The 25,541-nt window shown below is 38.5% G+C and overlaps 3 protein-coding genes across 8 annotated transcripts; 1 reads left to right on the top strand and 2 right to left on the bottom strand.

Annotated features, from left to right (window-relative positions):
* Nucleotides 1–709: 709 nt before the first annotated feature.
* On the bottom strand, nucleotides 710–6,844 carry RB195_003476 (uncharacterized protein; the record flags this gene model as incomplete). Of its 2 annotated transcripts, XM_064201140.1 has the most annotated exons (8): nucleotides 710–949; nucleotides 1,167–1,275; nucleotides 2,335–2,481; nucleotides 2,980–3,122; nucleotides 3,770–3,877; nucleotides 4,357–4,473; nucleotides 5,129–5,247; nucleotides 5,349–5,394. In XM_064201140.1, the coding sequence occupies 8 exons, from the start codon at nucleotides 5,392–5,394 to the stop codon at nucleotides 710–712; spliced, it is 1,029 nt and encodes a 342-aa protein (XP_064057022.1). The 2 variants fall into 2 exon arrangements, with proteins under 2 accessions (XP_064057022.1, XP_064057021.1); XM_064201141.1 differs by lacking the exons at nucleotides 5,129–5,247; nucleotides 5,349–5,394 and adding an exon at nucleotides 6,776–6,844.
* Nucleotides 6,845–8,542: 1,698 nt separating this feature from the next.
* Nucleotides 8,543–13,918, top strand: RB195_003477 (uncharacterized protein; the record flags this gene model as incomplete). 2 transcript variants are annotated; one of them, XM_064201142.1, is made up of 9 exons in its annotated part: nucleotides 8,543–8,626; nucleotides 10,495–10,614; nucleotides 10,721–10,825; nucleotides 11,400–11,542; nucleotides 12,057–12,209; nucleotides 12,793–12,858; nucleotides 12,958–13,044; nucleotides 13,097–13,205; nucleotides 13,697–13,918. In XM_064201142.1, 9 exons carry the CDS (start codon nucleotides 8,543–8,545, stop codon nucleotides 13,916–13,918), a joined length of 1,089 nt encoding a protein of 362 aa, XP_064057023.1. The 2 variants fall into 2 exon arrangements, with proteins under 2 accessions (XP_064057023.1, XP_064057024.1); XM_064201143.1 differs by lacking the exons at nucleotides 8,543–8,626; nucleotides 10,495–10,614; nucleotides 10,721–10,825 and having other exon boundaries at nucleotides 11,445–11,542.
* A 2,646-nt stretch (nucleotides 13,919–16,564) lies between these two features.
* On the bottom strand, nucleotides 16,565–22,054 carry RB195_003478 (uncharacterized protein; the record flags this gene model as incomplete). Of its 4 annotated transcripts, XM_064201144.1 has the most annotated exons (11): nucleotides 16,755–16,786; nucleotides 16,991–17,042; nucleotides 17,209–17,317; nucleotides 17,370–17,456; nucleotides 17,557–17,622; nucleotides 18,092–18,244; nucleotides 20,012–20,154; nucleotides 20,809–20,913; nucleotides 21,024–21,143; nucleotides 21,255–21,387; nucleotides 21,942–22,054. In XM_064201144.1, the coding sequence occupies 11 exons, from the start codon at nucleotides 22,052–22,054 to the stop codon at nucleotides 16,755–16,757; spliced, it is 1,113 nt and encodes a 370-aa protein (XP_064057026.1). The 4 variants fall into 4 exon arrangements, with proteins under 4 accessions (XP_064057025.1, XP_064057026.1, XP_064057027.1 ...); XM_064201147.1 differs by lacking the exons at nucleotides 16,755–16,786; nucleotides 16,991–17,042; nucleotides 17,209–17,317; nucleotides 17,370–17,456; nucleotides 17,557–17,622 and adding exons at nucleotides 19,829–19,879; nucleotides 19,928–19,941 and having other exon boundaries at nucleotides 18,210–18,244; nucleotides 21,942–21,946; XM_064201145.1 differs by lacking the exons at nucleotides 20,012–20,154; nucleotides 20,809–20,913; nucleotides 21,024–21,143; nucleotides 21,255–21,387; nucleotides 21,942–22,054 and having other exon boundaries at nucleotides 18,092–18,171.
* Nucleotides 22,055–25,541: the final 3,487 nt, after the last annotated feature.

Here is a 25,541-nt window from a genome sequence, read left to right on the forward strand (position 1 = left end):
GGAGTAAATATTTAAATAAAACCAAAATTGCCTCTGATTCACAAGATCTAATGAAAAAACTGAAAAAGAGGATTTGCGCAGAAATCGCTGAAGAGAAGAAAAAATGAAAAGAAAAGAAAGAGGTGCATGATCCAGGCGAAACCCTCTCCTTTGTTCCACAACACCAACACCAACAGTTGTCTGGTTTCTTTTTTTTTTTGATCTGCAAACTCACATATTTGTAAAATTTGAGATTCTCTCAGCAGCATGTCTCTATATAACCCAGGAAAATAATAAATGAATAAAAATAACCATGGAGAAATTCACCCCGAAATTACTCCGCTTAAATTAAATTATTTTTTATTAAAAGTCATTTCTTCAAAAGTCAATCCTCAACGTTTCTCATAAGAGGCAAAGCGAAAAAATTTAATTTAGGGATCATGAATCACTAGAAAGGAACGGAGATGATGTAGAGTTTCCACTGTTCCACAAACTCATCTAGAATGCGCAGACCTCAGTGGGAGATTCTCCCATGATGAGGAGAAGAAAGGATTCTCAAGCGCAGGGTCAGAGGTTAAAAAGAAACTTACATGACATTGTACTAAAAGCGGGAATTAAACGTTTATTATTTCTCCGAAAATCAATAATATCCAATAAAAATAGTTTGACATTCTTAAAATCAAATGAATAAAAAAATAGCGAAGTGAAAATATCTCAGCACTAAAACACTTTAATTACTCCTAGATATTGGAATAGATGTTGTTTGAGAATCAATGGTGTCTAGATCAGGAAGACGATATCCGAGCAGTTTATAGTCGTAGTAGAACAAGCGTACAATCAATTCCATCAGGTAGGGACTGTTTCTGAGACGTTCTTCGAGAAACGCTCGTGACGACGAGGTTACGGTACTGTGTATGGTTCGGCCGGCTTTCAACGACTCGGCAATGTAGTTGATCGACGCTTCCGTTACCTTAACGAGCCGGATGAGGTTCGACGAAGTCGTAAATTATTATCAACCACTTTACATTCTACGAATTTATTGATTTCTCGGCGAAAAACCCTAATATTTACAAATTTCTTGCGAACATTCACATTTTCCAAATAACATAAATAAATAGGATAATCAAATATGATAAAATAAGAGAATAAGTAAAAATGTTACGAGAATCGCATTTTAAGAAACCTACGTTTTGCATTCGAAGCACTCTACTCAAATCCGTCAGCAATGTTTCGCTTGGATCACTTGAATATCGAATAAATTCGTAGTTCTTATAGTAATCCTGCATATTACACCGCCTAAATAATTATGTGAAAAAGGAATAAAGGAGGAAGGCCTCAGAAGAAATAAGAAAATAAACGAAAGAACTCAGCTACGGTAGGCCAAAGAAATTAAAATTCCCAGAACATTAATTTAAAGAAGAAAATCTGAGCGATATTCAAATCAAACAATAATTTTTCTCTGCTCACGCAGTTCCGAAATGGTTCAGAAAAACTTCCTATACTGTGTATCCTATGTTTTTTTTACTTATCTTGAAGGCATCACCCAAAAAATCTAACGTGGTATGGATTTTGGAGGGCCAGAGACTATACAGAGGCGTAGATTGCAAAAACAGGTGGGATATCGCTCATCTCTCTCTGTATCACTGTAAACAGACGGCTTCGGATTTTCAGTTCTCTATAGCAACACGCCACCCTTGTGCCCCGCCCTCCGCTGCGATTCGTCAAAAATTCATTCAGACGCCCCGATGAGCAATTCATTTCATTTCACGAATCACAGGCGGGGGCGGGGCGCGAGCGTGTCGCTTTGCAATAGAGGACGCCGCAGGGAACTGCATTCCGAAGCCGTCTGTTTACAGTGAGGTGCGGGGAGACATGAGCGAGATCCCAAGCGCTCTTGCAATCTACGCCTCCGTATAGTATTTGGCCCTCGGAAATCCATACCACGTCAGATTCGTGGAGTGATGCCTTTAAAAAAGAGGGAAGATTTTTACAGTGGAAAACACTCCCTGCTGAAAAAAGAAGAAACGTACCAGTTTTGAGGAAAAATATGGATATCTTCAATTGTTAAGTATGGTTTTCTCGTATTCAACCTCTCCGCAAGCGCGTATTCGCCTGCCCTAAATTATTTAAGTGATAACTGCCGTCTTTTTTGCTCATGGAAAGAAACGAGAAATGTTCCCGAAGAGAGTTTTCTGATATGATGACTCGCCGGCGATATTCAGCTTCTAAGAAACATGTCATGTTGTTTCCACAACCAAAACATTCGTCGCCAAGTCTAAAGACAAACATAACTCAGATCGGATAACTGATAACTCACTGCGGTTTGGGACCAAACAACAAAATTCCATGACTTACCGTAAACATCTGTCAATATAACCAGAGAGAAATCGATCAACCGGATCACGTGTGACCATTGTGAACTTCCAGTCGGATGCATTTGAAATATTCAAAATTTGTAACATACCATCAACAGTTTTATAAGTGTTCTCTCCTTGACACAACCTAAAATAAAACAGGAATGTATAGAGGGAGAACAAGACACTAATATCAATAAAATTAAAGGCATCACCTCACGAATCTGAGGTGGTGCAGATTTCAGGTGGAGTATTCGTATACAGGATGGGAGACTACGGAGAGGGGGGTGATTCCGTCCATTTCTTCCTAATTGCCGTAAAAAACGGCTCGGAAGATACGGCTTCAGGCGTTCTGGCGCACTATTTTCTACAACGAGTTCGATTGGAGCGCGCCAGCCTTGTGCACACGCCGCATCTTCCAGGCCGTTTTTTACGCCAGTTATCAAGAAATGAACGGAATCACTCATCTCTTCATAGTCTCCCATCCCGTATACGAATACTCCACCTGAAATCAGCACCAGATCCACCTCAGATTCGTGGAGTGATGCCTTTAAGAAAATAAACTAGAAAAAATAGGAATTCCCAAAGTTTTTAGGTGTATCTGGCAATTTTTTCCTTCTACACAAAACAAAACCGAAAAACTTACACAATATCGGACAATTCCCTGAGAATATTCCTGCCGCCACTAATAAATTCCTTCTCTTTGTACAGGTAGCAAAATATTCCTGACATTACTGTGGACATACTTTTCTGGTTGATGCAGGACATGAGGCGATAATTTGGAGCGGTCTAAAAAGGTCCTACTCATTAAAAAGGCAAAAAGGAAAGTAGAGAAGAGTGTACTTTTGAATAAGACGGAGCTCCGGAACTCAGGAAATAGTCAGAACGAAAAAATCGCGCAAAAATTATGGGATTATGTTGCGTATTAATATAGATATAGAGCCTGATTGCACGAAAATAATAAAACTAAAGCAAAGTAAAGCACCAAAATAATAAAGCAGTATTTCAACAAAAAATAAATAAAGATTCGTTAAAATAATAGAACACCACCATTTTTTGCTAATTATTCTCCTTTGTTAGAGGAGAATAACTAGCAAAATTAGGTTTTGTTTTTTACGGTTGTACTTAGAAAAGAAGGAGATCTCGTTGCTATATTTACCATGTTTCGTTTATTTTTTTTTCATTTTTCATTTTTTTTTCGTTTTTACAAACAGATATTAATTAATTCCATTTCTTGTGATTTCCCGAATCCTAAAATCGTTCTGATCGCCACCATGCGCTTATTCCGTAACTCAGTAGCTCCCTCTGTGTAACACCTCCCCTCTCCGTCTTCCGCGTTCCCCCACCTCTTCGTCAGCGATACTCAAATGCTTCTTTTTTTTTACACTTTTGTTAAATGTTGTGATTGAAGTGAAGAATTCAAAAATCACACCCACCACAATAAGAGGACGAATCCTGGCAAAAGCCTGTACACATTCGGCTTCGGTATTGGATTCACACATTTGTTCAGCCGTGCGTCCAGCGAATTGTCGTGAAGGGAGCTGCTGAAAAGTTTCGCAAATATCCTGACACTACTAAAAATTTTGAAATGAAGTCATGGTAGGTTTCTTGAGTGCATTTTCTGTCCTCATAACTGAAATGACGTTTGGAGAATGATTAGAGTGTGTGAAATTGTAATGAGAAGGAGGAAAAAATTCTTCAAAGATGTTAGATGATGATGAAGATGATCCTAAGGTTTACTGTAACCAATCGCTTTACAATCTCTGATGTCAAAAAAATATAAAAAAATATTCTCAATTAAAAAAAAACCAATTTTTTAATCAAACAAACAACTAAACAAATACTTTGTCCTCGAAGAAATAACACTCTGTTTTTTTTATGTTTTCTGAAAGTAAAATAACATTGAAACGGAAGACAGATAATAATGTTATTATTAAAAAAAACAAGAACAAAATAAAAGAATGAAAAGAAATGGGGAGACGACAGTAAAAAAAGGAAAATAAAGATTGAAAGCTTATCTTACATGAGAGTTGTTAGCTTTAACACTGTTCAAATGATCGAATGTATTTCCAAGTTGAATGCTCAGCTCTTGTTTCATGTAGTTCTCTTTGACTTTCTCGATCTCCTCACCTAATGATGGCTAAAATATGACTCTTTGCATTTGATTATTACATAATTAATGACGATTTTTAAAGTTTAAACTTACGCACAGGAAAAAAAGAGTTTAGCGTAATGTAACATGTCGTATGATAGAGCATTTCTTTCTCTACAACACATCGTTTTTGGTTTTTTATTCTGATTTGATTTTTGGTGATTTTTAAATCTATGTCAGCATTCTCAAGTAGATATTGGAATAGATGTTGTTTGACAAGGATCTAAGCATTTTTCTCAGGGCGATGTCCAATTCTTACGATAAAAAACGAGCTGCGCTGGATTTTTTCCTTTATTTTCTTCTCTCCAGAAAGGAATCGAGAAATAGTGATGGAGGAACAAGGTGTAACAAAACGGGTGTAGTGATTTCTTGGAACTTGAATATTGTGAACGTACTAAACACCAGAGCAGGTTCTGATTTCGACACTTTTTCTGTTTGTTTTTCTGGTAAAAACAAACAACAAAAAACAATCACATCGAAAGAACAATTCTTGCTAAGATGAGCACAACAATTTTAACTTAGTGATGTTTACGATTGAACATAATGGATAATTACCTCAGTTAAATCGTAAACTCACATAAACTGTCTCATTTTTTTCTCTATGAACAATTTAATGACATTTTTGTTAAAAAAAATAATTTACCGTAGAAGTAAATAAGTTCACGTCTTCTTCATCGTATCCGTTACTGTACATCCATGAGACAATCAACCAGGAGGCAACAAGCGCTAGCAGGCAAACAAATCTAAATATGTCCAATACGCCTGGATTAGAGCTATAATAGTAAAAAAAATAATTTTTTACCGTACCTCCTCATATTCGGCACCTATGGAATAGTGAACGTTTCAAAAACTGCATAAATTACCGTGGTTAACCTCCTTTTCTTGGCGTGAACAATGAGATTCGCGCATGGATATCGCACGGATAGAGGAAAAAAATCGAAAACCCATCCAGACCGTAAATGTTCATAGTTTTTTTTTGTGTTAAAAACTCGTTGAAATCCTGACAATAAGTTTGTCTACGATATTTTAAGAGAATACTAGGAAAATAGAACGGAAAGAAATAGGTTAAAGTAGAATTGAAATTGTAAGTTCTTTTCAGGGTACAAGATAAATTTGCTGGTTAGTACCATGGTATTAAGCAGTGTTAGGTCTACGGTGAGCCGCGGAAGACGGATACTCCAAACGCAAGGAAACGGTTTTATGCGTAATGCATAACATTCAACAATTCTGGCTATGAGATCTCCATAAGTTAGCCATAAATTCAAAAATGTCCACTTCTACAGACTTCATCGCGAAAATAAGTGATGTGAACTCCGAAGTAGAGGTTGCTGTTGGGGTTTCACCCTACGAGCCCGAAATCACAACACGAAGAACACTAGAAGCGTTTTGGATAGCTGTCAAAAGTCAAAAAAAGAACAGAAAACGATGAGTGCAATCACAAACGAACTAAGTTACTAGTCGCAGATCAAGACCTCTGCGGGGTTTTGATCTACGGGGCTGGGTCCCCTTCAAAAAAACTTTTTGACTCACAGTTGTGGTACGAGGTGATCTGCTACGCTACCATCTCATCATCTGAGGTAACCACTAGCGTAGAGCTTGTTCATTAATTTTACGAACTCTCTAGATGGCTCCTGTAAGATGATGAGGTATTTGAGAGGAGAAGTCACCTAGCTTTGAGTTTCCAGATTCCAACGAAGGCAATAAGGCGGAAAAGTCAGCTGTTATTGAAGATCAATACCAAACTTGGCTACGGTTCGAGACAAATCAATAAAAGCTATATAACAGTTGAGTTTCTGGACAAATGATCGAATGACAAACAAAAACCTTTCTGATTATTGGATTTGAAATTAGATTGCTGAGTTTGGAAAAGATCCAAAAAAAAGATTGTCAACACGTCAAAAAAGTGGTTCTATTCTCCAAAAGCGCCTTGTTCTCGGCGTCCCCTTCTTGACTATTTTTTCAGCTCTTTCTTCTTTTAGACAAGAGACAAAAAAAAAACTTTGAGAGTTAAGCCTGACAATTATAAACAGCGATTTTTACATTACAAAGGAAACCACGTTGTACCCATTATGCAAAATTAAGGATAAATTGCGGGATTTTGACTAACTCCTTTAGGATGCACCAAGTTCAATTCAGAATCTGATTTTGAGATTTATGAGCGAATTTTCGGCCCATAGAATGACTTGTGGTGGCCAGCCGTTGGTATTTTCCACATATTACACATTTATTCCGCATAGAGTGCTGAGCGACTCTCTGACAACGCTACAATGGGTTATTAACGTAAGAAAACCAGATAATCGTACGGTTTCAACGGGTTTTTCGCCTTATCTACTCCTTCTAACCGTGCGCCATTATCCATGCACGAATCTCGTAGTCCTCGAAAAAAAGATCGATCACGATAATCTATGCAGTGCTTGGCTATTCCATGAATCTTTAATACGGACTAAAGTAAAGCTCTAATTCACGATAATTTTGACTAATTATTGATTTTGTCTATATTTTGACACTAATGTATGCAGGAACGTTTCTGAATTCTACGAATGCTTAAAACCTAGTGACGCCCTGTGTAAGTCCTTTACATATGTTATTCTGATACTATTAGTCTTGTGGATTCTCGTAAATTCCCTCCATTTAGGTATTTTTACCTCCTCGTTAAGTTATGTACCATGTACCAGAATTCGTCGTTTTTAATTCTGATCAACCAGTAGCATCCACAAATAGCAGAGGATCAATCGCTTAATTAATTCAACAAAAAAACTAAACTATTAGATCAACCTACATTTTCTTAAGTTTGACTTTTAGTTTAGAATTTTTTAATTTTTTAAACTACGCATTTGAATTCTTAGTTTTATCAATGTTTTTGAAGCACATATTTCTGGATGGATTTTCTCATCTCTGTATTTTTGTCGCTGGATTTTTTCATGGTCACTGTTTTGTTGCACACCTTTTTCAGGAAGAATCTATGTTACAGCAATTCCAAGCAACTAATTCAAGGTTGTGAAGCAAGTTGAAATCCATCGGAATTTCCTCCCTACATTATGTAAGTGTCTTGTTAGGAAGTTTCAAGAAATATCTGTCGGAACTTCAAAAATCCATTTTTCTAAAAACAACTAGGACTTTGAAATTTCTAACACTGTTTTAGATTCATGCAAAAAAAGGATTTACTTTTATCAAAACATTCCGTTCCACGTTTTGAAGGGAAATAGGTGTACTGTATATATTACAGAAATCTCATTTCTTTTCTATAGCATAAAGAATTTTTTTGCTCAGAAAAGGCTGTTCAGCAGTTCGCTGAATAAATTCGCCGTGAATTTCATGTATCTTTCTTTTGGCTTTATATATATATATATATATATATATATATATATATAATGTGTATTTTCTTTTATTTTCTTATATATTTTTTCTATAGGGCTATTACCATGACTTGTAAATAAATCAGACGTTTCTTGCAAATCTCTTATAAAAAATGATCTCTTCAAAGGTATGTAACGATTCCGCTTGGCGGCGAAGATGGAAATGACCGGGTGGCTAAATCTGAAGCAGCTACCTTGACTCAGCCAATCCTTAAGAGGTCAGTCTTAAATGATTCTGAGGATGGTATTTCATTTTAAGAGCAATTTTCATTTAAATTGTTTTTTTTACGATCTTACTCGATAGCTATGGGTATCCCCGGCTACTTTCAACCGAGTATACGCGACGCACGCTCCTTCTCGAAGCGCATTCCTTTTGTCATGCTCCAACTGCTCTAACGCAGACTATATTTGACTCTCTGAGATTGTTTCGTACATTATCAAGTAGCAGAAATTCCAATCCAATTAACTGCACGTCGAATAAGTTGAATCCGTAGCTGTCATAATCTATTAGTAGGAATAAACAGGTAGGTCCTCCATATATAGTTCTGATTTTTTTTTCGCATTTTTTTGTAAAATCTTCAAAAGCGTGCTAATCTTGTAGACAGACTGATTCCTGTAGTTGTTCTTTACGCGCATAATAAAAATTTTTTAGCGAAAGGGAAGCGGAAAAAAAGCGATATCAGCCTGTTTTCCTCGCCGGTATGGTGGTTTTCGTTGTACTCATCGTCATATTCATGTACAACACTGGCGATGCTAGAGGAAAGGATGACATACTTGATTTTGCGGTGAACTGCTTTATTCTATGAATATACTATTCAACTTTCAGAAGCGTAAAACTACGACCTTCCTTAAATTTTGACATAATAACTGCAACTTATCAATTGTCAAGGTGAAACAAGAGCTAAGATTGTTCACAGACTTTATTACGGCTAATGTTCGGCGCTGTCCCCTTCGTCAGAGCATGGAAAGTCAGAACATTTCCAACTCTATCCTCTCTCTCCCATATCCTCTCAAGTGTCTCATCCATAACAAATCATCATCCCCTAAGATATGACGCCTTGCAACAGGAGCCAAAAGAGCCCATATAAAAACCCCATGTGACTCATAGTTGTGGTACGTGGTGGTCTGTTGCGTAACCAGAACTAATGTAGGTAAGCTCTAGCTGATGTGTTGGTGCTTTAGTTTACCTATCGTTTGAATGCTTTCTGTAGGGTGATGAGGCGCTTGAGAGGATAAATCACTGTTGACTTTGATTTTTTCCAGGCTCTGACGAAGGCGATAACGCCGAAACGTTAGCTTTTGTTTAATAAAGGAAGATCAATACCAATCAGGGCCACAGCTCAAGAAAATAAATTAAAAACTAGAGCCCATATCGTTTTGGCTACCTTAGTAGCCGCGTTACAGTGATGCTAGTGGAATTGCTTCGCTAATACTAATTTGGATACAACTCGCATATCACTCCGTGGATCAAAACCCGCAAAGGTCCTGATGCAGAGCCAACTCGATGGTCACGGCTTCCTTTCTATTCATTTTTGAACCGTTGGCGTTTATTTAAAACTCCTCCAAAGTTCTGCGAGCCACAATATCGGGTTCGTACGATAGAAGCATGGCAGCTAAGCAGAAAGGAAGGTTCTCATGACATTGTCTGCGGTGAGCTTTGAAAGAGGTTGTTGCATTCGATTGTTCCATCCCATTAAGATGTTCTTTAACAGGAGCACAAAGCGGTCGCCCTATTTCGCCGATACATTAGTCCCCACATGTTTTGCGCGAAATTAGATAAACTACACCAAAGACCATGCAGTCGCCTTTCTTGCCGAAAGGGCAGTTTACATAGTCTGGAGCAAGACAGAAGAGATCGTACATTCTGAAAACCGATGTGGTAACTAGACAGAACATAGCATCGACTCTAGGATAAGGATCCTCCGATTTGAATATCATTGCGGGGAATGGCACCGAAGGGAAAGTAGAATTAATAGCACTTCCTCTACCCGTTTCTTCCTAACCTATCATTGCTCTATATCGCAGGCGGTCATGGACGCATTGCAGGCTGCCCACTATCTTTCGTACCACCCAATGTTTAACCGTAATAAAGACTTAGCAATCTTGGCTCTTGTTTCACATTGGCAATCTACTATACAACTCTTTAAAAAGGTGAAAAACAGACAAATTATGTTACGGTGCTGACAGTGGTGTGATCGACAAGTTCATCTATCGACAAGTTCTCACAAGCGTAGTCATTTAAGAGCTGTAACAGATTTGCGTTCCACGAGGAAAAACATAGTAAGGCTTATTCTCGAAGATAGTACATTTCCGTGGTCTTCTGGAATGAATACAACCCACTGCTTACATTCTGTATATTTATTTTTTGTTTATCATTTCACTCTGAAGAAGAAAAACCTAACACAGCTGAGTTTTCATCAAAGAGTTTATAAGTATCTTGAGAACGTGTTTGTACACTTCGTGCAAACGATTGTACTCGTCCCAGAAGACTCCTGAAATCTAATAAGCACCAAAATAAACCTTATTAAGTATTTCCTCTCGTTCAGTTGAACACAAATCTGTTACAGCTCTTAGACGAATTCGCTTGCGCTAAGGACTGTGTATGAGAGTAGTGTTGAAAGTGAAATTGTATGGTAATTTACGAGTAATTTAGCCATTATCGGAAGAAAAAATAGCTAAAGCAGCTGAAAGCTATCGAGCACAGGAAAGAACCATTCAATCTGGTATGCAAGGACTGAATAATCTTCAGCTGTTTACCGAGAAAAACTCAGATGTATGTGTGGATATCACTGTATAATAACAGTTTTTTTGAATAGCTACAGTAATTTTCCTTCTTCTGAAGCTTCTCAAATGGTCTTGGTGGTTACTGTGTAGTTTAGCCTCTGCCACAGCGAAAATTCGTCGGACTCTCCGCTGCAGAAATGTGCGAAACAGGAAAAGCAGACTGTGTGGCCCCATTTGCGAGAATTCGACCGTTGATAGTTGTAGGTTCTGCATCCTTCAGAAATTTGTTCTAAAGACTTCAGGAATGAAAAGATTGATTTTAGACATTGAATGGGAGGAGAAATTAGATGTGGAATGAAATTTAGAGCATATGTGCTATACACTTAGCTAGATGAGAAAACTTGAGGGAAAATCAAAAAATATATGAGTGGCGACGGATGCGGTGCGGTTGCCATGCTCGTACGGGTTAGATTTACCAGTCGGATACTCTTGACTCCATCAAAATCGTTACGGTAGCGATGTTGGTTTTTTTTTGTATTTGTTAAACAAACCTTCTTCCACCTCTTAATCTATTTTTTTCATAAAAATTTTATGTATTCGATGAGATAGCACGTAATACCAGCTAAAACGAAAACCTCAAATTTGATACAAGTGTATTGTAAGGTCTGCTAGTTTTCCCAGTTCAAATCCCTATAATTTCGAACAGTTCGAATATTTGTACGTTCGGTACTCATCCATTCGGTATTTATGTATATGTTCTATTCACTACGTATTATGTATGTGAAGCATGGTTAGCGTGATTATATTCGTTTTAACTATCCTCAGTCCTTACAGACCGCTCCTAATTACCATATGATGTCGTGTATAACACAGAAGAGCATGTCTACAGTAATGTCGGCCATATTTTGTTTCCTCATTCGTGAAAAGGAGTTCATCGATGCTGGTCGCAGTATTCTGCGTGAATATTCGGACATAAGGTATGCGATGTATCAAGTCAGTGTTTCTATCCTCTCAAACAAGTCTAATAAGAATTTACCGACTAGGTGGTTTTTTTGCCGACGGAGTTGTTTGGCACCAGGACGGTCCGATCAATCAATCAATTGATTGATCATCCATTCACAGTTAAACCCTTACCAACTTCGCCACACATTTCCCTTTAGAAACTGTTTCGAATATTTATTTTCGCATTTTTTTTTTGCAATCCTCAATGTTTATGGAAAACAGAATACAGACGTTGCGAGTTTGATTGGAACATGAAGCAAAAATTCGCTATTCCGTCAAGTTGGATTGTACGAATAATGCATCGAAAATCGATGGGAACACGATAAATGACCGCTGTATTATGGGAATACTTTAGTACTTCGAGGAGTCCCATAATTCGCTTAAAATCTACAAACTTAAATTCTACTTCAGTATATAATTAATCTTTTCAAAATGGTATAACAGAATCTCTTTTTCGACAAATATACTGGAAGTGTGCACTTTCATTAGGCTATGCGAAGGTCGGAACGAGTTTCAAAGTATAAACGCTATGCAACGTGAGTTGCACCTAAGCGATCAGGACATGGATCGGTGGCGTTTCACTGTCGTCACTCGTGAACCGGTCGATCGATTTCTATCGGGATTTATTGACAGATGTATAAGGTACAAATTTTATAGCCTTTTTTATGTTTTTTCTTTTATTGATTCTCCTTTTTGATTCAAGATATAGGACGGATGGGAAATGTTTGGATAGAGAAGTGAATCGATGTTTTTTGCGTTTATGGTTTGCACAAAACTGCCACAAATAGACTTCGCCCCTTCGCCGTTGAATCCGTCCGTTCATCCAAGCTGATGCGACGCAGACAGGCACAGTTGCTCCAACATCGTCTGCCAACAAATCAATCGATGACGCAGTTGGTCATCCGGAATCGTTGTACCCGCCTTCCTTATGCCCGCGTCGCGTCAACTCGGTTGAACGCGACTGACAACGGCTACAACTTCCGACATCCACCTATCCTTTTTAGCTAATTTTGGGTTATTTTCAAACACATACCACACGCTTAAAAGCTCTTCCTGTCTCGAGGTAGCGCACTTTTGTTTGAGTTTTTACAAAAAGGAACATCCTTTATTGTAGAATAGAAATCACCATCGTGCCTCTACCTATTCGCTTTAAAACTAAAGTAACCTGTAATTTTAAGGACGATTACTCAGGACCTCCAACATTTTCAAAGAAATATCTTTGCAGAGTAAGCGACTCATGTTTTGGTTGTGGGACAAACATGACATGTTTTCTGGAAGAAGAGTATAAGAGGCAAGGAAATTTTAAAGAAACTTTTCTACATTCCAACATTCTGTCTGACTGGAACACTAGAAAAAGTTTTTTCTCAGAGACATGATTTTTTTTTTCCAGAGCTTTGGAATATGCATTTGATGATAAGTTCAGTTTGTTGAAGCCATCGTTAACACTCGAGGATTTGCACATTTTCCCACTGAACTGGTACTGTACTGAGACGGCGACCATATCGGCAAAATCAAAAAATTAAATTTAGGCGATGTAATATGGAAGAGTTCTATGGGAAGTATGAATTCATAAGATATTCGAATGATCCCGGCGGAACATTGTTGGCGGATTTGAAACCGTTGTTGCAAAGGCAGAATGTGAGTTACTTCATGTTTTTTTTACCTCTTTACGGTCAAAATATTTAAAAGTGGTAGTAGTACGAGCATAGAAGGAGAATTTGGTTAAGATAAATGAAGGAGACATCAGGACAGTAGCTGTTTCTTGAACTGTTATTTGTTTGCTTACTCTTTTATTCCTTTGAATTATCTTAAAGATGTGAAATAAAAAAGGAAAAAATGGCAGTCTTTGTCACAATTCCATTTATGCCTCATAAAAAATGAATAAGTTTGTTTCCACACATCTTGATGATGGGCTGTCAAATTGTTCTACGAAAAGTGCGAATAAACAGGAAGCAGAAATAAATAATTCCGAAGAAACAGAGAAAAATGCTAAGATAGGAAAGAAAATACTACTATTTCTTTTCCTACGACAGAGTTCACGAAAATAGTTGCTGCAGTGGCTAAAAACTTTCAATTTAGATTTCCTCTTTCAACAGCCTATATTTAGAAGCGTAAAAACCTACATTCAGGTTACGGAATCCTCGATCAACTACATCGCTGAATCGTTGCAATCAGGCCGAACTGCGCATAGTACGGTAGCGTCGGCCGCTCGAACATATTTTGAAAAACGAATAAGGAGCAGCCCTTACTTGATGGAACTGATAGTTCGACTGTTCTATAACGATTACAAACTGTTTAAGTACGATCTGCCAGACCTCGACATGCTTCCAGTGCGGTTACCTCAGGATTGATTTGTACTCATAACTCACATGTGTTTTTAGTTACACTAGGGCTTTCGTATTTTTGTTGTTGTAGAATTTATTGTTCAAACAGACAAAATTTATTTATTTCTTCACCAATTTAATTTTAAAAATTGTGTTTTAAATAGTATTGGTTACTACCTACAGTTTATCACAGAGGTGGTCTCCGATCTCAAAATCATTTGGGGCTTAACAAAGCTTCATTTGGAACCACAGGACCCCGCTGACATTGTCGAGGTGGCTGAATGGTGAAATAAGTTGCAAAGATCTTTCGAGTTCGAAAATGTAAAAGTAACATGCTCAGATAAAAAGAGAGTGTCAACGCTGCTTTTAATAAGTGAAGCAGAGTCAACACTTTTTTAATCAGTTTTCTTTGGAAATGCCGCCGGAGATGATCACTAGATCCACCTACCGCTTTGCAATATCGATTGTGGGTCATCTTGGACATAGACATCAAAAAATTTGGGAAATAGCCCATCATTAAAGGCATCACCCCACGAATCTGAGAAGGTGTAGATTTCAGGTGGTTATGGAGAGGGGGGTGGTTCCGTCCATTTCTTCCTAATTACCGTAAAAAACGGCCCGGAAGATGCGGCGCGCTCCAGAGGAACTCGTGTAGAAAATAACGCCCCGGAACGCTTGAACCCGCATCTTTCGGGCCGTTTTTTATTACTGTTACAAAGAAATGAGCAAGATCCCACCTCTTTCTGCAATCTACGATCCCGCATTGTCCTTGATCCATCGGGAATCCATATCATGTCAGATTCGTTGGGTGATGCCCTTAAAAAGCATATCTTTTATCTGTCGATGACTTATTTTCTTATCTTTCCCGAAAAAAAAACGGTGCTGTTGGCGAGGGAAAAAGGCATCTACAGCCAGTTTTAGCTATAGAAAGTTAGTACAAAGTAGGCTCCAAAAGTTTCTGAATAACGACACTCAAAGTGAATTTCATGCAATAAAACTATTGCGGAGTTGTAGATAGAGATATTGTCTATATTCGTGCAAAGTTTAGTGCTTCTACATTCCCTTTTCTAAAAACTAACCAAGAAAATTTCTAGATTTTTTCCCAAATTTTCAAGTTTTTCTCAACTAGCTTTTGAAAGAACCATAACATCTGCAGAGATAAAAATTTGCAGTCATGAGTTTTCCTTGACGCTCTACCAAAGTATAGCACCGAGTTCATCAACCACGCTACCGTAATCTCGCAAAGAGAACAAGTGCACACTTCAGATGTTAGGCTGCGTGCGAAAATCTGCATGACTTCGAGCAAAGTCCGGATTTTGATTTTGATTTGAGCATTGACAAGCCTCTCCCCATCCACTAAGGTCAATACTGCGTAAAGGTTGATGCTTTCGGATAAACGACTGCGATCGAACCGATCAGGATCGAGGAGGGACCTCTGCTACTGTGGTATCAGTGCCCACAAATTTACAGTGTTTCTGTCATTAATGAAATGGGCTGTTTCCGAAATTATTTTTATGTCTATATCCATGATGACCCGCAATCGATATCATTAAAGGCATCACCCCACGAATCTGATGTAGTACGGATTTCAGGTGGAGTATTCTTATACGGGATCGTAGATTATGGAGAGAGAGGTGATTCCGTCCATTTCTTCCTAATTGCCGTAAAAAAAACGGCTCGGAGGATGTGGTGCCGCACAAGGCTGGCGCGCTCCAACCGAACTCCTTGCAGAAAATAGCGCGCCGTATCGCCCAAAGCCGTATCCTTTTCCGTTTTTCACGGCAATTAGGAAGAAATGGACGGGATCACCCTTCTCTCCATAGTCTACGATCCCGTATACGAATGTTCCACCTAAAATCCGTACCACCTCAGACTTAATTGCTTATTAACACACGAAAAAAAAACTGCATTGTTGCTGTTACTGAGGGGAAAAAAGGCATCTACAGCCAGTTTTAGCTATAGAAAATTAGTACAAAGTAGGCTCCAAAAGTTTCTGAATAACGACGCTCAAAGTGAATTTCATGCAATAAAACTATTGCGGAATTGTAGATAGAGATATTGTCTATATTCGCACAAAGTTAAGTGTTTCTACCTTCCCTACTTTTTGGAATCTCACTTAGAAAATCTCTAGATTTTTCCTCAAATTTTCAAGTTTTTCTCAACTAGCTTTTGAGAGAATCATAACGTCTGCAGAGATAGATTCATGGGGTGATGCCTTTAAAACACGAGAGCGGTAGGTGTATGACCGGATCACCATCGCCAGCGGCGTTTCCAATTCCCATCCATATTGTTGTTGTTTTTAAACCAATTTCCAGAGGACCTTCACTCATTTGAAACAGCGTTAACTTTCTCATGTTTTTTCTTCTGAGTAAATAACTTTTGTATGGTCAAACTCCAGAGATCTTCGAAATTTCCCTCAATATTAAGCCTCATCAACAATGCCAGCCAAGTCCTGTGGTTCCGAATGAAGCTTTATTAAGCCTCAGGTGATTTTGAGATCAGAGACTGTGACCTCAAAATCTATTGATCTTAGATCTGTGATAATTTATAGGTAGTAACCAATACTATTTAAAAATACAATTTTTAAAATTAAATTAGAGAAAAAATAAATAATTTCCATCACTGTGAACAACAAGTTCTATAATAACAACACGTATGAGCTATGAGTACAAATCAATCCTGAGGTAATCGCACTGGAAGCATGTCGAGGTCCGGCAGATCGTACTTAAACAGTTTGTAATCGTTGTAGAACAGTCGAACTATCAGTTCCATCAAGTACGGGCTGCTCCTTATTCGTTTTTCAAGATATGTTCGAGCCGCTGACGCTACCGTACTATGCGCAGTTCGGCCTGATTGCAACGATTCAGCGATGTAGTTGATCGAGGATTCCGGAATCTGAATGTAGGTTTTTACTCCTCTACGGCAACGATTTTTGTGAATTCTGTCGTAAAAAAAAAGAAATAGTAGAATTTTCTTTCCTTTCTTAGCATTTTTCTCGGTTTCTTCGGAATTATTTATTCCTGCTTCCTTCCTATTCTCACTTTTCGTAGAACAACTTGACAGCCAATCATGAAGAAGTGCGAAAGCAGAGTTATTCACCTTTTATGACGCATAAGTGGAATCGTGACGAGGGCAGACTTCTTTTTAACGTCTTAAAAATAATTCAAAGGAATAAACGAGTAAGTTCAAGAAACAGCTACTGTCATCCTGATGTCTCCTTCATTTATCCTAACCAAATTTTCTTTCTATGCTCGTACTACTACCACTTTTAAATATTTTGACCGTAAAGAGGTAAAAACAAACATGAAGTAACTCACATTCTGCCTTTGCAACAACGGTTTCAAATCCGCCAACAATGTTCCGCCGGGATCATTCGAATATCTTATGAATTCATACTTCCCATAGAACTCTTCCATATTACATCGCCTAAATTTAATTTTTCGATTTTGCCGATATGGTCGCCGTCTCAGTACAGTACCAGTTCAGTGGGAAAATGTGCAAATCCTCAAGTGTTAACGATGGCTTCAACAAACCGTATTTATCAGCAAATGCATATTCCAAAGCTCTGAAGAAAAAAAAACATGTCTCGGGGAGAAAAACTTTTCCTAGCGTTCCCGTCAGACGGAATGTTGGGATGTAGAAAACTTTCTCTAAAATTTCCTTACCTTTTGTACTCTTCTTCCAGAAAACATGTCATGTTTGTCTTACAACCGAAACATGAGTCGCCTACTCTGCAAAGATATTTCTTTGGAAATATTGCTTATTAGGTGATTCGGTGGTGGTTTTTTTTTTCAAAATAATGGAAGTTAATTTTTGACAGTTACTCGAACAAGAGGACACTTCTTCCGACCTTATAAGTGTGTAGTTTGTGCCCGTGAACAAGTTATCTATCGTACGAAATAACCCGAAATTAGCTAAAAAGGATGGATGGATGTCGGAAATGATAGTCGTCGCCAATCGCGTTCAACCAAGCTAACGCGACGCGGGCACGACGATTTCGACTGATCAACTGAGTCATCGATGATTTCTTAAAGAGGCGGAGCAACTGTGATCATCTGCGTCGCAAAAGCTCGGAAGAACGCATGCATTCAGCGGCGAAAGTGCGAAATCTGTACATTTTCATTTTCTTTTCATCTTATAATTTCAATCAAAACGGAGAAGAACTCAACAAAAAATACGGAAAAGCTCTAAAATTTGTACCTTATACATCTGTCAATAAATCCCGATAGAAATCGATCGACCGGTTCACGAGTGACGACAGTGAAACGCCACTGATCCATGTCCTGATCGCTTAGGTGGAACCCACGTCGCATAGCGTTTATACTTTGAAACTCGTTCCGACCTTCGCATAGCCTAATAAAAGTGCATGTTTCCAGTATATTCATCCAAAAAGAGATTATACTTTTCGAAACGGTATCTGTTATACCATTTTGAAAAGATTAATTGAAAAGTTTATGGATTTCAGGTGTGTTATGGGGTTGCTCCCGAAGCAATCGAGATTCCCCAATAATACAACAATCGTTTATCGTGCTCCCATCGGTTTTTGGCCAGGCTCAAGCGTGGTGATGGGACACGACCCTCTCGAGTATGCCCCCTTCCCCTCTATTCTTCTTCTTCTCCTCCCACGTTCTCAGTTGGACCAATTCAATTTATTGGAAATTCCATGTGTTCCAAAAAAGCAAAGTTGGAAATTAGCTGAAAGCCAAATGGCAAATGAGAAAAACGACAACCGACAGAACCGAAGAAACATCAAGTAGAAAAAGAATCAAATTTCCCGAAATGTGGGTAGGAATATTGGTATTGAAATATTTTAATTTTCGTTCTATTCTATTTTTATTCCAAAATCCATAAAATATCTTCAAATACTGATTGGAACACATAATACAACAAATAAAGAAGAATCAGGTGCACATTTCCAGCCCCAGAACAACGACGAAAAAAAAAGGAAAAAAATCAACATTTAGTGATAACGAGGCGACACAGGTTCTACACTCTGCTGTGCCAAAATTTTTGCAAAAGACTTAGAAACTTGAAACCACTTTTAAAAGATGAAGAATTCAATAGCACGTAGTATTAAGGAGTTTAAAAGTGGATTCAGTGGAATTTAACCACCAAAATGCTACGGATTCGCATTGTTCGGTCTGGAAGATTGCGAATAACATCATGATAAGAGGATCAAAAGAAAAATTTCAAGTAGTTTTTCAGAGAAGAAAGTTTGCCTGACAAAATGTATCGATATTTCTTCCCACCACCTAGCTTTTTTGGAATTTATATGGGACAGAGATGGGAAAATGGCAATTTTCTATTTAACTGTTTTGTAGTGGAAATCTTCCTCGACTAAAGTCGCTCAAAGTATTTTTCTTCGTTCTCGTATCACGAAATTAATTGCGATCTTCCAGATCTAGCGAAGTGTGCAGAATCTGAGCTTTTTTGACCATTAAATTCCAATAAATAAACTTTTAAACTGCTGAACACTACGTAAAAAAAACAAATCCTTTATCTTTTAGTGTAGTCTCAAGTTTCCACCTCTTTTGCGAAAATTTGGCTCGGCGAGGTGTTCAACCTGAGTGGTCCCATTGTAACATTGTGAACATGATAGTACATCTTCAGAAAAAAAAATATTGATGCTTTATGTTACTCTCCTACGTCTGAAACTTAATATAATATTTTGTAAAGTAAGCAGCAATTAGTCAATATTATTCGGTGTAATATCTTGTAATATGCATAATTATTTAATACTACGTAATGTTTGTCCTGGTTATGCTATTCTCCATTCATTCCAGCCCACCGCACACTCCCTTACGACACTGTTCCCTTGCAACTCCCTCCCATTATGACCTAGATGGGAAAATCTCATCACACGCTTGACTCTGGTCACAACGCCGCCATTCTGGTCAACATAAGCATTGAACATTATGGAAATGCAGAAATAAATACTCGAAACGGTTTCTAATAGAGCGATTGTAGCACAATTGCCAAGAGGTTTGACTGTGATTGCACGTTCCGTCGATTGATCGAAACCGTCCTGGTGCTAACCAACTCCGTCATTCCTATGTAGTCGGTAGATAGGTATCAGACTTGTTTGAGAGGATAGAAACACTGACTTGATACATCGCTTACCTTATGTCCGAATATTCACGCAGAATACTGCGACCAGCATCGATGAACTCTTTTTCACGAATGAGGAAACAAAATATGGCCGACATTACTGTAGACATGCTCTTCTGTGTTATACACGACATCATATGGTAATTAGGAGCAGTCTGTAAGGACTGAGGATAGTTAAAACGAATATAATCACACTAACCATACTTCACATACATAATACCTAATGAATAGAACATATACATAAATACCGAATGGATGATTACGTACAAACATTCGAACTGTTCGAAATTATAGGGATTTGAACTGGGAAAACTAGCAGACCTTACAATACACTTGTATCAAATTTGAGGTTTTCGTTTTAGCCGGTATTACGTGCTATCTCATCGAATACATAAAATAACATAAAATAGCTGTGAAAAAATAGACTAAGAGGTGGAAGGAGGTTTGTTTAACAAATACAAAACCTCAATATCACTACCGTAATGATTTCTATGGAGTCTAGAGTGCCTAACCAGTAGATCTAACCCGAACGAGAGCGGGCACTTGTGTTGAGCCTGACAACCGCACCGCATCCGTCGCAACTCATACATTTCTTAATTTTCCCTCAAGTTTTCTCATCTCGCTAAATTTACGGCAAATCTGACTTTTGATATTTGATACTGTACTATTCTGTCTGAGTAAGTAAAGAAACCTTATAATATGCTCTAAATTTCATTCCACAACGAATTTCTTCTCCTGTTCAATGTCTAAAATCAATCTCTTCATTCCTGAAGCATTTGGAACAAATTTTTAAACGATACAGAACCTACAACTATCAACGGTCGAATTCTCGCAAATGGCGTCACACAGTCTGCTTTTCCTGTTTCGCACATTTCTGTAGCGGAGAGTCCGACGAATTTTCGCTGTGGCAGAGGCTAAATTACACAATAACAAGCAAGACCATTTCAAAATCCTCAGAGGAAGGAAAATTACAAAAATATTTAAAAAAAACTGTTACTATACAGATAATGATATCCACACATACATCTGAGTTTTTCTCGGTAAACAGCTGAAGATTATTCAGTCCTTGCATACCAGATTGAATTGTTCTTTCCTGTGCTCGATAGCTTTCAGCTGCTTTAGCTATTTTTTCTTCGGATAATGGCTAAATAACTCGTAAATTACTGTACAGTTTCAGTTTCAGGACTATTCTCATGTACATTCCAGTAGTTTGCACTATATATTTGTAATAGTAATAAGAATCTAAGTAACGAACCTCAAAAGTTAAGTCGATCTTTATAGGTTCATCAGGAACTGCGGTGAATTGTCGGAATGAGAATGCTATCATTACTAATACCACTAACAATAGTATCGGCAGAAAAATTTTGTTATCAACTGAGCAGACGACTCTGAAATGTATGAACTTTTTTAGGGTTAATGTTAACTATTTACGATTCATAAATGAAAAAAATCAATAAAACAGCTGTTTCTTCTTTTTTACAAGAAAATACAAACAAACTGTCAATCGACTTTAAAATCTCTTTCCATCTTTTATCAAGAATAGAAATCGTCCAAAAAAGTTTGTTATCCATTATTCAAGGATTCGATATCTATTGCACATTTTTTTTTTCAGGAAAGAGAAGGAAATGTTCTAATCAAAGTGTAAAGCTGACTACATTTCATAAAATAACCGAACTGAACAACACAAACAAATCCATGAAATGCACAAAATCAACAGCCGAGAACCAACTTTTTTTCTCTAGTAAATCCTTAACTTAAATTTTAAAATATTGGAAAGTCGAAGACAGAATAGCTAACGCATTTCTGTCATTTTTTTTTCCTCAGAGAAAACGGAAATTTAATCGAAGCATTTGTTATCCTTTCAATATAACTGCAATTTCGTATACACAAAGATAGAATAATGAAACTTAAATATTCGAATTATGAAATATCTGGAACTTACTTCATGGTGCTCGTAAGCCACCGGGAATGGTTATCCTTATCGAGCACATCTTCTAGTTTCAGGCAGCGGCTAGATTCTTGCGAGATAACATGGACCCGTGAAAAAAACTGCATTAAAGATCATTCGGTGTCTCTAGCTATCTTCGATTTAGCACTTTTTTTCCGTGTACACCATGCAACATCACAGGAGGGACCCGCTGACCTTTGCGATAGCCCTTCTTTTCGCGGTCACTATGCAAAATAAGACAAGACGACATGCGATCTTTGGCTAGTTTTCATTTTCGCGGACACTTTTTAAGAACAAACACTTCTTTGTTCATCTTTCAGCATGTGGAAAATTCACGTTTTTAAAACTCTAATCTAGAAGCTGAAGATAAGATTTGGATGTCCACGTTAGAGAAAAATCACAAGTATTTGGTATTATTTTCAAGCTTGATATATATGGTATACATGGAACAATCCGAGCTGTTAGTTCGAGTGGTGGTTTAAAAAAAAACTAAAGAGCACGTGTGAAATTACTCCTACTCGGAAATTGAAATTTTGAAGTGAAATTTCCCAATGAAGCATCCATTCATATCCAAAGGCGGGTTTAGTCTTAGTCTTTTAGCCTTCGAAGACTCGTCGTTTCGCAAGCAGTCCCTGAAGATGCAATGAGAATATCCACACCCTTCTAATAAGAATGAAGGTTTGATATAAATAGATAAGAAAGCTCTGGGTCTGCGTATACAAGTCCGAATGCTACCTACTCGTGGTAGCCCTGATTTCACCAGACGCAGTCAGGCATTCAATTGTACGCTTTAGAAACACGCGAGCTATTTTGTCTGCACACTTATGTGGCGCAAACTCAAATACATTTGCAAATAGGTGCTGTCGTCCAGCACGTCGCTAAAGCCCACGACCTGAAAGATCAACTGCCTGCAGGGAGCATGGAATCTGCGGCAGCAACCACTCGTTTCGCCGAACTGCCGAACACTGCGGACTGAAGTCCAACAAGCCGCTTTGTTTAGGATTTTACAATATCTTTGTGTGCTGTTTGCTGTGATATGGGGAACACGCATCAGAGACCGCCCCGAGACTACGCTATCTACTGCGGCGATAGTGATGAGAAGAAAATAGGAGGCTGCGCCATAGCTGTGAGGAACGACTACAACAACCTGGTAAAGGAATTTTGCTCAGTGTCATGTAGATGCGACTGCGTGATCGTTGGGGACGTATTCTCTCAATCGTAAGTGTCAGTGCATGTACGAAAACTGCTGAGGACAACATTAAGCACGTTTTCTATGATGGACCCGATGCGTCGATGTCTATATTCCATATGAGGTGTGACGTGCTATGGAAAATCCATTTTCGTTTTTTTTTTTTGCTTTTTTTGTGCTTTGCAGAGCTGTTGGCATTCATCTTCCCATATTCTAGTCCTATTTAGGCTAGATCTTGTTTCTAGATGAAGACGGTATCGCTTGAGTGTCGTTCAGCAATAGTCGCTATGAACTACCGCGGGTTATTAGTTTCCTAGATTTCAAAGACGCTCAAACTGCATCGAAAGCAAGTACATCGAGTTATAAAGCGCTATATCGAGACTGAAGGGTTGAAAATTGCGACGAAACTTCGCCGGAAATGATCGGGAGCATCTTCAACTTTTGGAAGAGATTAGATGCTTGCATTGAAGCTAAAAGTAGCCGTTTTGAATGTGATGGGTGAGACCTTCTGTAGAACTGTGTGACTATTGGGTAGAAAACAAAATATTTTTCATTTTGATTGATGGTGCAAACTGTTGGTAGTTTTCTGCATCACACTTCATGCGGAGCACTATGTAGAATACGCAACCAACAGGCGTTGTTTGGATAGATGGGAATGCAAAGAAGGGAGCTGAACAACAATCCGATGTGCTAGGAAAATTCTATTACCCAGCGAAGCACAGTCAGATAACGTGTGGTAGATCTGAAGTACGATGAATGCAGAACGAAATTTCACCAACGCGTATCTATTCATGTTGGAGTACAGGCCAGGAAGCTTTGCGATGTAGATTCCTTCACAAACTGCATCGGCGCTGCAAGGAAAACGCTCCCGGTTCCAATGTTGCGGAGGCGGAAACAAAATTCACTTCTAATTCTGTATGTTCTGCCCGCGGCACTAGCGATTTCAGTCAGGAAAAGCGCCTGAGAAGGATGTTGTGTATGTCAACTGCAAAAAGAAAGCGAAAACGAATAGATATCGAAGGAGTCGTGGAAGGACAAGAACCAGAAGAAAGCTTAAAGATAAAGGATAAAGGAGTCTGTCTCAATAATTGGTTTCTTTAATTGAGCCGGGCACGAGGTTGTTATTATCCTTTATTCCTGGCTAACGTTTTGACAATATAGCCTTCTTGAGAGCATGAAAGGATGAAATCGAAGCCAAAGATCAAACGCCCTATCCGCCTAACAAAAAAAAAGTTCTACATTTCCTATTGGGTCTCTTAGCTACAAGCATTAGAGAACATCGTACCTTAGGATTAGATGACTATGCTGCCACTGCTAGATACCTGTTGTGACTAGTGCAATCAAAAATCAGCCTTGAATGGGCGTGAGTTAAAGTGCAATGCAGAAGCATTCTTCTTTGCGATTCATCTTTGGGCCCTTGGAGTGGACGCAAAAAGCCTCCAGAGCATTGCGCGCCGCAATACCAGGTGACTGCGCCAATATCGTGATTTTTACTTCAAAATGTTCCCCGTTATGACGCCGCACCCTGTGACCACCTAAGTGGAGTCACATGATTTCCATCTGCCGTCCAGCTATTCTTGACACGAATCATAGTAGTCTAGCTGTTTCTTCTAGGTATTCGTCACCACACCGCACACAGGAAATCAGATTTAAAAAAACATAAACTCATGCAAACATACTCATTGTTCATATTTTGCACTACGGTGCAGTGCAAATGCGACTACATAGGCGATTCCGTACCAGCTTTTGCTCAAGATTACTAAAGGAAGTTCCATGATGCCAGCAAATGCCATCGAAAGTTGCCACAGGAAATTCTTTGGTCACATAGTGAAGAAACTATCAGACCGCCTTGTCTACGTGTTTCGAGGAATATGTCGGGTTAAACTGGAAACGGCCACCTGGCCGAAAACGAAAGTTCTGGAGTGAGGTGGTGATGTAGGACCTGAGGACACTCGGCGACAATAGGCAGTTTCAGGCGAGACGTAAGGTTTGCTAGGATAAGGGATAGCGACGAATGGATTGAATCAGTGCAAACTCTTGCTGGAGATCTACTAGGTTGCATAGAGCTATGCTCAAGGGCGACAAATCTCGGCTAAAAGGAGGGCAATCGCTTCAAGTGACAATATCAGCCCACCGATTAAGTTAAGACAAAAATAAATAAACCTCAAAGTATGGACCACAGCATACAGGTCACGAACTGTAAGTTAAGTGAGGCGTTATCCCTATTTTTTTCATATTTCGTTATCGACTAGATCTCATTCCCTTTCCCCGTACTTTCTGTTGTGAAGGAAATGTCTGAACACTACAAGAAGTATGAAGACATATATCCCACATCATTGTACTAGTACAGGAGCGTAAGAGAAATTCGCAAGAAGAAATCCAAAAATCTTTTTTCGTCGTTCCGT

Source organism: Necator americanus, chromosome IV, assembly GCF_031761385.1.
Source record: "Necator americanus strain Aroian chromosome IV, whole genome shotgun sequence".
NCBI classification, from domain to species: Eukaryota; Metazoa; Nematoda; class Chromadorea; order Rhabditida; family Ancylostomatidae; genus Necator; species Necator americanus.